The sequence below is a fragment of the Quercus robur genome, chromosome 1 (assembly GCF_932294415.1).
Source record: "Quercus robur chromosome 1, dhQueRobu3.1, whole genome shotgun sequence".
Taxonomy (NCBI): Eukaryota; Viridiplantae; Streptophyta; class Magnoliopsida; order Fagales; family Fagaceae; genus Quercus; species Quercus robur.
This window is the reverse complement of record NC_065534.1, coordinates 6,510,840-6,522,763: the sequence shown is the minus strand read 5'-3', so window position 1 is coordinate 6,522,763 and position 11,924 is coordinate 6,510,840. Positions and strand designations below refer to the sequence as shown.

The 11,924-nt window shown below is 37.6% G+C and overlaps 1 protein-coding gene and 1 long non-coding RNA gene across 2 annotated transcripts; both read right to left on the bottom strand.

Moving 5' to 3' along the window:
* Positions 1-1,626: 1,626 nt before the first annotated feature.
* On the bottom strand, positions 1,627-2,924 carry LOC126713599 (uncharacterized). The gene is made up of 2 exons (XR_007651384.1): positions 2,887-2,924; positions 1,627-1,991 (listed from the first exon to the last, which is right to left on the bottom strand). It is a non-coding gene; the product is annotated as an uncharacterized LOC126713599 (long non-coding RNA).
* A 1,171-nt stretch (positions 2,925-4,095) lies between these two features.
* Positions 4,096-11,266, bottom strand: LOC126698409 (uncharacterized). Its single transcript, XM_050395982.1, has 2 exons — positions 10,765-11,266; positions 4,096-4,981 (listed from the first exon to the last, which is right to left on the bottom strand). Exons 1-2 carry the CDS (start codon positions 11,170-11,172, stop codon positions 4,307-4,309), a joined length of 1,083 nt encoding a protein of 360 aa, XP_050251939.1. The 5' UTR covers positions 11,173-11,266; the 3' UTR covers positions 4,096-4,306.
* Positions 11,267-11,924: the final 658 nt, after the last annotated feature.

Sequence of the window (11,924 nt, the reverse complement as noted above, 5' to 3'; positions counted from 1 at the left end):
TTGATAAATTACTGTTGTCAATTGATTATGCAATCCCTAGGAATTATGAATGTTAGAGCATCAGCATTGGGGAATTCCTCCAATTGGGTTATGTGGCATCTTATAGAATTGACAACTGTCCTACTCCAAAATCATCAAACACACTAAACCATATATAGTACATTAAATATGTTAGGTGATGTTGAGTCAAGGCACATGTCAATTTTTTAGACTTGATAAATCACTGTTGTCAATCAATTATGCAATCCCTAGGAATTATAAATGTTAGACCATCAGCATTGCGGAATGCAAATGCCAAATGTAAGGAGAATTTGACAATTCAACCCCTAAAATGCTCAGCATCAGGGAATGCTAAACCCAAGTATTGCAAATTTTTTTGCAATTGTGCTACAGTGTATTGCAAATTTTTTTGCAATTGTGCTACAGTGCAATTCTACATGTAGAATTGCACTGCCATAGTATTGTAAAATATATATATATTTTTTATCTTTGTCTCTCATTTCTATCTATCCATCGCTAAAGCTTCACTAGATCGCAATCCACAGCACAACCAACCCAACACCACAGAGCAAGGTGAAACCCAAAAAACCCATATCACAACCGGATCACAACACGACGAAACCCAAAAACCCACCGGATGCTAAGCACGATGACGCCATCAAGCATGACGAAACCAACATGGCAATGCCATTGAGCACGACAAAACCCAAAAACCCACCGAATCACAACCAACACATCGAAACCCAAAAACCCACCAAATCACAACCACCAAGCGCAACGAAACCCATATCACAAATTCACAATCCATGACCCACAACCAAAGCACAGACCAGAACACAATCAAACCCAAATAAGTAACATAAAAGTGAGACATGAGAGAGAGAGAGAAAGAGGAAGTGAGCACAGACCGATGCTGGACTTAAGAAATGGTAAAATAATTTGCTTCTGAACTTAGAAAGTAATATTTTAATAAAATGGTAATATAATAAAATTTTGGGATACTTCAAGTATTGTAAAATAATATGATATAAGTAATAAAATAACTTTTTAAAATAGTAAAATAAAATAGGGTAGCATTTTTTGATGCTAAGGGTGAGTTTGGTTCAGCTTTTTGTAAAAGTGCATAATGAAAAAGTGGAGTTTTGTTAAAAGTGCATAATGAAAAAGTTGAGGGATAAATTACCAAAAAGGACAATGTATATATAAGGGAATTTATTTCATTTTTTTTTTTTTTTTGGATGTGAGTTTATTTCATCTATTTCATATGCTTACTAAAAGATAATAATAATAATAATAATAATAATAATATATTATTAGTATTATTTTAACAGACTCAATAGCAAAGGTTGATGTCTTTCTGATTTTCTATTTTCCCTAGTGCAATTAAGGGGTTCTTAAATTGTGAATACTGTATGTTTTCAGCCAATAAAAAAAAATTTTAAAAAAAAAAAAAAAACTATAAATCAGACAAAAAATGAACCAAGCTAATTAGATGTAGCACAAAAGGAAAATTAAAATCCATAAAGAATGTCACCCCAGTCTAATGTACTATAAGGAAAAAACTTCATAAACAAACAAGGCCAAGAACTGTTCTGGTCAATCTCAAATGTCATTTCCTCATGCAGGTAAGAATTAAACGCAGCACATTTCATTTAGGGCCAATAATACCAACGGAATAGTAGATGATCATGGGTCCAACCCTGGATCCAAACAAGAAATCAAGTTGCTATTAAGAAAATGGAAATGCTCTCTATGTTAGAATGAGAAAATTAAACATGTAAGTGAAGATTAAAAAACTTAAATATTACATATTATTAAAAACATGTACAGATTATCAATGTAAAATTTGAAGCCACCCTCCGGTCACTTCTCAGCCTGTTTGTGCATAAGAATATCGTTCACAAGGATAAAGCTTTGAGACTGCACATGAATCAGATATTCCAGCTACTAGGTCCACCAAAACTTTCTCAGAAGATGTAGCTACCTATTTCCTGCAAAACCAGCAATGTTAGAGATTGATTGATTCCAAAAGATTTATTTATGTTTTTATTTTTTAAACATGATACTCATATATGAAGTCAGTGAAGAAGCAAAATAGACTCTGAAAATAGCTGCACCTTGCAAGAAATTAGAAATGATCCCTATATCAGTGACTAATTTTCTCGACTCCCAATCCCAACTCAAAACAAAGCCCGTCACTTTTCCTTAACATTCAAATACTGAAAACCTATCATTAAGCCATAAATCGGGCATGTAATTGCCACATCAATCATGATATGAATCCAACTAAATCCAGCTGAAAAGGATAGCTTGTTTAAATTTCCTTTCTCCCAAACAATTAATTTAAACAAACTTCAGTACTGTTCTTATTCAACCAAACAGCTTATTGGCTTATCAATCAAACTTATCATGCCTTACACAAAGTTTATGTAAAGCCACCAATTCCTAAATTTATGATAAGCCATCAATCATTAGAGCTATGGTTGCTAATCAAATTAGCATATTGACTAGTCAGCTTAATCTAATTTAGTGAACATGTTCACCATTATCTCGCAAAAACCACCGAATTTGACCAAGTCAATATCAAACAAATCCAAATTACTCAAATTCTAGTATCACATAGTCGGCTATTTCAGACTCACAAACTATACTCATTAAACACTTCATTATATATTAAAATAGCACACTCGGTAAAAAAAGAAAAAAAATTCAGATCAGTGTTAAACACTTCATTATATATTTTTACTAATTAAACACTTCATTATATATTCCAATCAGCAAAAACAAATAACACAACAAGTAAAGGAACAATACCCATTCATAGCAAGATCCGAAATTTTTTTTCCCACACTCAGTAAAAAAAAAATTTCAGATCAATGTTGGTACCTGATGGTTTTTGGTAGCAGATCAGTGTTTTTGGTACCTGAGAAATCAAAACCCAGATTCATGAGAAATCAACCAAAGAATAGAGAAATCAAAACCAACTCAGACCCATGAGAATCAACCCAGGTTTGGTCCAAATCAAAACAACCCATACCTATGAGAAATCAACCCAAAGAACACAGAAAAATCATTACCCATAAAACAAACCACAATCCAAAACTACAGAAAGACTTACAGAGAGGAAGAACAAGAAAGAAAGAAAGACTTACAGAGAGGAAGAACAAGAAAGAAAGAAAGACTTACAGAGAGGAAGAGCAAGAAAGAAAGAAAGAAGAAGAAGAGGAAGACGAAGCGAAAGAAGAAAAGGAAGACAAAGAAAAAAGACAAAGAGTAGAGAGACTTACGGAAAGGGCAGAGTAAGGCAGAGAGAAGAGATGGAGGCATCGTGCAAACTACAAAGGGAGAGCAGAGATGAGAGATGAGGGGCGTGAGAGAAAGTGCTGGGTATTTCGGTATTTTTCGGGTTTGCAACGGTAATATACAAAACGCGCATAGTGCATTTTCATTTATGGACCCCTGAGGGTCCATAATCCCTTCCGCATTTGTCCTCAATTTTTTCTCAATGCTCAAAATGCAACTTTTATAAAAAAGTTGCGTTTTGAGCTCACCAAACACATTTTTTGGTTGATCTTTTTTCAAAACGCCCTTTTTGGGCTCAAAAAGTGAAAACAAACAGGGTCTAATACTTTTAACATCCCACATCATGCACTGAGCCAATTTTCTTTGAATCAATTTACCATCGAAGTAACATTTGGTTAGAAGAATCACAATCCAACTAGAGCCAGTTTAAGATAAGGAGTTAGCATTTTGCAATGAAAAAGAGAGAGAGAGAGAGAGCAATTCAACAGTTAATTTAGGTTCACAAAGACAAAGTAAACCAGTTTTGCAAAAACATTCTGATTCCCATGTGTCAAAAAGATCGTGTAGGGTTTTGACACAGATCTTGGAAATTTTTTATATATTTTTAAATTTCCTTCTATTTTTTCACTATGCAACAAATAATCAATGGAGCATTGTATCAAAGACATGTCCCATTTTAGTCTCTAAATACAGGGCCATTTGCTCTCTAGTATAACATCCTAAATCTAATAAAAAACCCTATGTTTAACTAAAAAAACCTCACATCAACCCAACATAAATGGACTCTGAACATTCACGATAAAAACAATCTTTTAAACATTTCGTCAAACACACGAAACTTTCAATTTTTTTTTTTTTTAATACTAAATTCAAATATTAAAAACCATTACATTGTTTTTCCCAAAACAGATTCACATCATCACAAACCACACAACCGCCTAATAAAAAAAAAACGACAAGTAGTAGTTTTTTTTCCACATCTAACCCTGTCGCCTATCTCATCTTAAGCCCTCTCGCCTCTGATCCTCCGAGCGAGCTGAATATCCTTAGGCATGATGGTGACTCTCTTGGCGTGAATGGCGCACAGATTGGTGTCCTCGAAAAGCCCAACCAAGTAAGCCTCGGCGGCTTCTTGTAGAGCCGAGACGGCGCTGCTCTGGAATCGGAGGTCGGTCTTGAAGTCCTGAGCGATCTCTCTCACCAGCCTCTGGAACGGGAGCTTTCGGATCAGAAGCTCCGTGCTCTTCTGGTACTTCCTTATCTCTCTCAGAGCCACCGTTCCTGGCCTGAACCTGTGTGGCTTTTTCACTCCTCCGGTCGCCGGAGCTGACTTACGAGCGGCCTTTGTTGCGAGTTGTTTCCTTGGCGCCTTGCCTCCGGTGGACTTACGAGCTGTCTGCTTGGTACGAGCCATTTGGAGAAAGGTAAGATCTGTTTGGTTGGTGAGAAAATGAGGAAAAAGTGAAGAGAAAGTGAGTTTGTTTGTTGTGATGTGAAGAGAAAGGGTTTGGAGTATTTGTAGTGTGGTTTTTGGGGAAAATGGAGAAGCGGGAGATTGTGAAATTTTTGGGGGGTTATTGAAAGTTTGAGAGAGAGTGAATTTGGAGCGTTGATTAGGGGGAGTAATGTACGGTGAGGATTGTTTGGAAGTAAGTGACGCGGATTGTAATCCGTGGCACTATGTATTGACCAATAGGATTTGTTTGTGAAATCTAATCGCGGGATTTATTATTAGGCTGAAATTTTTAACCTTTTGAACTGGCGGAAATTCTATGAATCTTTTGGTTTTTGTTTTTTATTTTGGGAACACATTGGCGGTGACAATTTCTCAGTTTTCAATTCAGGTTTTGGGCATTGGCCCAGTTATTTTTGGACCCTTCAGGATGTCCCCAAAATAGTTAAAGCCTCAACCCCAATTTCCTTCTTTTTCTTTTCTTTTTTTTTTTTGTTCTTTCAATCGTTAGTGATGAAAAATAGGGATTTGAAATTTTGAATTCTGGTTCTCCTTTAATGTAGGAAATCGGCTTATGTCACTAAACTACAACGATCTTGACCAAGGCCTCAAAGAGTTTAACACTGATAAATTAGCTAAAGAGGAAATAACAGTAAAATTAACTTTTAGAACACCCATGTTAGACTTGCAGAATTACAAATAATTTTTCAGATAAATTATACTATCCTCTGTTAAGGTTTTGCAAAATTAGACTCCCTAACATTCTAAGAAATAACACTCTCACCCTTAGATTTATATATAAATACTATAAATAAGCCAATGCAATTTCAAACTGTTACTTTTCTAACAAAATGTCTCCTTTTTTGAAAAAAGATTTCTACCCAAACTATGAAAGAAAGGAAATGATACTCCCCTTTAGGTTTGTAAACATATGGTACTCCTCTTTAGAGCATTCTCATCAGTTCTCTCATAAAAAAAGTCATTTTGACATACCAAGAACCTACTTTATCATTTTAACACATCATTTTACAATATACCATTTATTAGATATTCTATACTTCAATTCTATACACTAAATTAATATTTACTACCCGTTAAAATAATATATTAACTTTTCCCTATCATCATCATCATCAACAACACCAACAACAACCACTACCGCAACAACAGCCACCAACAATCACTGCCGCACAACACCGACAGCCACCACCGGCACAATCCCATCCACCAATGACACCTTTAAAAAATAAATAAATAAATCCACAACAACCCACCACATTCACAAACCTCAAAACCCATCCCAAATCAGACAAAAACCCCAAAACACAAACACAAACACAAATCCAAATTTTCTCAATTCAGAAATTCAAAAGCTTGCCATGGATTAGTACTACCACTACTACTAGTAAACCTTTCTCTAAACGACACCGTTTTCTTTGCGATCTCCAATGGCTTTGAACTCTGGCATTTGTTCATCTTCCCCATCTCTCAAGCCCCAAAAGCCTCTCCTCAAACCAATCCACTTGCTCCGATGTGACTCATTGGCGTTCCCAACTCGTTCGCTGCCAAAACTCGCCAATCGGACTTAGTCCGTGGTGCACAAGATCTCCATTGAGCTATCATCATCTTTGTCTTTGAAGCTTGAGTCGGGTCGGGTTTTCGGAAGAGTTTGTGGGGTGGAATTCTGTCCTGGCACAAAGATCAATGGCGTCGAGTGGTTGTCTTTAGTGAGATCGACGTGCTGTGGAAGAGGAATAGAGAAGACAGAGATGAGAAGACGGAGAGAGAGAGATGTGTTGTGAGGAGAGAGGAAAAGTAAATAAAACAAGCATAAAAAATTATGGCATTCTCATCAGTACGCTCTCATATTTGAAAGCGTATTGTAACATGTTTCAAAATTTTAACACATATAGCACACCTCATGATGCTCTGTTTTTGGTGTTTGGTGTGTCAAATGCCAAATATTTGGCATTTGGCACACCTGATGATGATGCTCTTACAAACTTATAACTCATTTCTAGATATTAAGGAGGTATTTGGTAGATTAGTTATAACACATTTCTACACATTGTAAACGATCTTACACACAATTCAACACATTTTTTTACTCACATGTATATCAAAAACACTCAAATAACATTACTCAAACTAACCAACCAAACAGACTCTAAATATTGTGTTAGGGAAGTAATGATGTGAGAGGCTATATACTTATGTTTCATTTATGCAAATCTCGATTCTCAAGTAGAGGTGTCATTCCAAGAAATGTTTAGGAGTGAGGCAAGTGTCATTTTTATGAAACATTTTGGAAAAGTATGAGTAATTTATATATATGAAAAAAAAAAAAAAAAAGCTAGTGCAAATTACTTTTTACTTTTTCAATCAATCTGATAAACACACTCAAAATGTGAACTCTGTTAGTCTCACCACTAGCACAGTAAAATTTCAAAATTATGATATCACATCAAGTCGGCCAATTTACCATCTCTCTCATTTACAAAGTCAATTTCACCGCATGCAAATCACAGCCCAAATAATCACATTGTCAACCATTAGTCAAAAAGTGCGTCGGCTAAAATATATCATTACAATAGTAGCATTTGCAGCAGAGGTGGTATAAAGCTATAATGCTAAATTTTAGCTCCACAAACTTTAAAATGATGCTCCAGCAGTGGAGCTAAATCTATATTTTTTAGCTCCACTGCTACAGTACACATCTATAAATAGATGTGTACTGTTCATGAGAGCTAAAAAAAAAAACTATTATTTTATTCGGCTGGACTTAAAATAATAAAAAGCTCTCTCTTTTTTCTCAGCAACTCTCGCCTCTCTCTCTCTCTCAGTTACTCTCTCTCTCTGTCACTCCGTCAACGGCCCAACGTCACCGGCCTCAGTCATTCCGTCACAGGCCCAACGTCACCGGCCTCAGTCATTCCGTCACCGGCCTCAATCACTCCGTCACAGGCCCAACGTCACCGCCTTAGTCACTCCGTCACCGGCCCAAGCCAACCCAAGCCCCCTGCCTCCAACCCACGCCTCCGCCGGCCTCAAGGTCACCACGATCCACGTCTCCGATCCACCGGCCCACGCCTCCCAAGCCTCCGATCCACCGCTGCCGCCCATCTCTCTATTCTCTTTGCTGTGATTGAGGCTTTTTTTTTTTTTTTTTTAATGTATTTTCATATGGGTTTGGTAGCTGTGGTGGTGGTGGTTGATTTTGGCTATGGTAGTGGTGGTGGTGGTTGTGGCAGTGGCAGTGGGTTGTGGTTGTCATGGCTGGTGGTTTGTGGTGACCGGTGGTAATGAGGTTGTGATTGTGGTTGTGGTTTTGTTTTTGGTTTTTTTTTTTCTATGTTGGGTTGTGGTTGCCAAAATAGAGTGGTGGTTGTGGCCGGTGGCGGTGGTAGTGGCGGTGGTGGCGGCGGTGGTGGTGGCTGGGGCTGATGGTTGTGGGTGTTTTTTGGGTAGTGTAATATATTATTTTATTGTAGAGGATATGTTATTTTATTGTAGGGGATATATTATTTTATTGTGTTGAAAGCTAAAATAGATCCACTGCTGTAGCATATGTATAGGTATAATAAATAAAGTAACTTTTGGTGGAGCTAAAAAGCTAAATTTTTAGCTCCAATGCTGTGGATGCTCTAATAGAAGAGTTTAAATTCGGTCAGTGCCACATCGTTATTTGACTTTTTCTTGTGTTTCATCTCCCTCCTCTCACAGACCCACTCATCTTCTTCTTTAGATTTTCTCACTCTCCGTTCCCTCTGTTAACTCTTTCTTCTAGCCCGTTTTTTTTTTTCTCTCGTATACTCATCTTCCCTGCAAAGTAACATCATAACTTATTCCGGCCGAAGCTTGCATTTTGGTCGGTATTCACCGAAACGCACCAAAATAGCCGAAGTTCTGGAATTTGTTCTAATGGGTTTTGTTTGTTTATTGCTATGAATGTGTCAGAGGAGCTACTCTACATTCTAATTTTTTGCTTCTTTGTTTACGCCAGCTCCGGACCGAATTTAAACTCAAATAGCATATTTATTAAGGGACAGGGAGTCGTAAATCGTAGCACAGTTGTTGCCTGAAGAAGTTGGGCCAATATGGAAACAAGTTAGCAGCATGGCGATTTCTTCTGTGTTGCGTTCTTCCTTGGACTTGGGGAATCGGGTTTTGTTAACTTGAGTAAAAATGTCTTCAATCAATGCCCAGAGCTTTTTGCTGCCTCCCCTTCCTTCTCCAGTTGTAGCTCAGGACAAATTCTCAGAGACAACAATCAAATCTGCAAATTTCTCTCAAATCCCTCAATGGGTCTCTCTCAAATGCAGTTTTCCTTCGTTGAAAACCCACCAAATCCAACAAGGCCAAGTTGAAAATGTACACTTGATTTCTTTGCCCAAACAAGGGAAGCTCAAACAAGTTCATGAATTTCTTAAACTCATGGACGAGGCTGGTGTTTCCGTTAGTCCCCACTCGTATAAAAGCATATTTGAAACATGTGCCAAGTTGGGATCTTTGTCTGATGGAAGATTGATTCCGACCGGTTGCGAAGAACAGTGAAGGACCCAATTGGGTTTCTTGAGAATTGTGTTCTTCGAATGTATTGTGATTGTGGGAGTCTCGTGGATGCACAGAATGTGTTTGATGAAATGCTTGATAGAAATTTGGTCACGTGAGATATAATTGTATCTGCTTATGCTGAGCAGGGTGTCCTAGACAAACCCATTCTGACAAACAAAACCCATTAGAACAAATACCAGAACAAATTTCGGCCCAATTCAGGGTGTTTCGGCTATTTTGGTGCGTTTCGGTGAATACCGACCAAAATGCAAGCTTCGGCCGGAATAAGTTATGGTGTTACTTTTCTTTTCCTTTAACTTGTTTCTGTCGAAATTTTCAGATTTAATGCCCACTGCCACTGTGTTGATGCATGGATTAGTGCAGGGAAGATGCGTACACAAGAGAAGGAAAGCAATGGATTTGATGGTATGAAAAAAAAAAAAAAAAAAAGGCTAGAAGAAAGAGTTAACAGAGGGAACGGAGAGTGAGAAAATCTCAAGAAGAAGATGAGTGGGTCTGTGAGAGGAGGGAGTTGAATTACAAGAAAAAGTCAAATAACGATGTAGCATATTTTCATTGGCTGGCGTAAAAGTAGTGTTTTACGCCAGCTCCGGACCGAATTTAAACTCTTAATAGAATAATAATTTCAACACTTCAAAGATTGAAGTATCAAATACTTTGCAATAAATCTCCACACACTCATGTAGAAATTAGAACACACAAATGAGTTATCAATAAAAAGAAGGTTTATTGTGACACACCATACAAACTCTTCACTATTTCACCCTTTCGTCCTTGTCTTCTTATACTGGATGCAAACCATTAACTCCTATCTCCTAAAAGCAAAAGAGAAAACTCAACACTGCTTAGTACCTACACATTCAAGCCAAAATATTTGATAGTCAAAATCGCAACAAAAGAAAGAAGAGTTTCCTTCTCATCCTAAAGAAATGAAAACCATGTAGTATGCAATGAAACCAAATCACTGTCCAATTAAGTAGGCGATGAATCTTATATTTGCCAGTATGATTGTGGCCTAATCATATGAAACCAAACACCATCTCCTTCCAATCCAAACATCAGTAATTGCCACTTCAAGTCGATCAATTTGCAATCATTGAAGTTTAAAGAATTTCTTATAAGTGACTATCATTTCTATTATAGGCCTGAAACCCAATTCAAGACCATTGCACTAAAACACTTTCAATCGTTTAAAAAACAAAAAGAAAGCATCAAATTCAAATTAACTTCCAAGGAATCATTCTCACATCAAATTCAAATTCAAATTGATATTTGATATTGAACAAAGCTAAAGCAATCTAATTAGATATTAGATTTCCACAATTCTACACAAACATAACAAAGAGATAAAAACAGAGATTCCAGATCTAAACAAGGAAAACCTAAACACAGATCTAAATCGACTACACCAACTTTCTCTCTCTCTCTCTCTAGGCTCTCTCGCCTCTGATCCTCCTAGCGAGCTGGATATCCTTAGGCATAATGGTGACTCTCTTGGCGTGAATGGCGCACAGGTTGGTGTCCTCGAAGAGTCCGACCAAGTAAGCCTCGGCGGCTTCTTGAAGAGCCGCGACGGCGCTGCTCTGGAATCGGAGGTCGGTCTTGAAGTCCTGAGCGATCTCTCTCACCAGCCTCTGGAACGGGAGCTTTCGGATGAGAAGCTCCGTGCTCTTCTGGTACTTCCTGATCTCCCTCAGAGCCACGGTTCCTGGCCTGAACCTGTGTGGCTTCTTCACTCCTCCGGTCGCCGGAGCTGACTTCCTGGCAGCCTTTGTTGCCAGCTGCTTCCTTGGCGCCTTGCCTCCGGTGGACTTACGAGCGGTTTGCTTGGTACGAGCCATTTGGAAAAGAGAAAGATCTGTTTGGTTGGTGGGAAAATGAGGGAAAAGTGAAGAGAAAGTGAGTTTGATTGTTGTGATGTGAAGAGAAAGGGTTTTGGGGGTATTTGTAATGTAGTTTTGGAGAGGCGGGGAGTTTTGAAAGTTTGGGAGAGAGTGAATTTGGAGCGTTGATTTGGTCGAGTAATCTACGGTGTAGATTTGTTTGGAGGACAGTGACACGGATTGTAATCCGTGGCACTAAGTATTGACCAATAGGATTTGTTTGTGAATTCTATTCGCGGGATTTATTACTATTAGGCTGAAATTTTTAACCTTTTGGACCTGGCTGTGAAATTCTATAAATCTTTTGTTGGGCCTAGTTAGTTTGGACCCTTCAAGATGTCCACAAAATAGTTAGAGCCTCAAGCCCAATTTCATTCTTTTTCTTTCTTTTAATTCGAGAGTGATTAGAAAATGGAGGATTTAAATTATGGTTCTCTTAATTTAGGAAAGTAGCTTAGGTCATTAAAAAAAAAATCTGACCAAGGCCTCAAAGCGTTTAACACTGATAAATAATAAATTAGTTAAAGAGTAAATAATAGTAAAAATAAAAATAACAATTAGACTTTAGAGCACCCACGTTAGACTTGGAAATTTGCAAATAATTTTTAGATTAAATTATACCATCCTCTGCTAAGGTTTCACAAAATTAGACTTCATCAAACATTCCAAGAAATAACACTCCTTCCATTCAGATTTATATATAAATACAA

Excerpts from the sequence above, each read along its gene's own strand:
- LOC126698409 (XM_050395982.1), bottom strand. The coding sequence starts at position 11,172 with ATGGCTCGTACCAAGCAAACCGCTCGTAAGTCCACCGGAGGCAAGGCG. Across the intron at positions 4,982-10,764 it reads GGATCAGAGGCGAGAGAGCC|TGCCACGGATTACAATCCGC; the intron begins TAGAGAGAGAGA and ends GTCAATACATAG.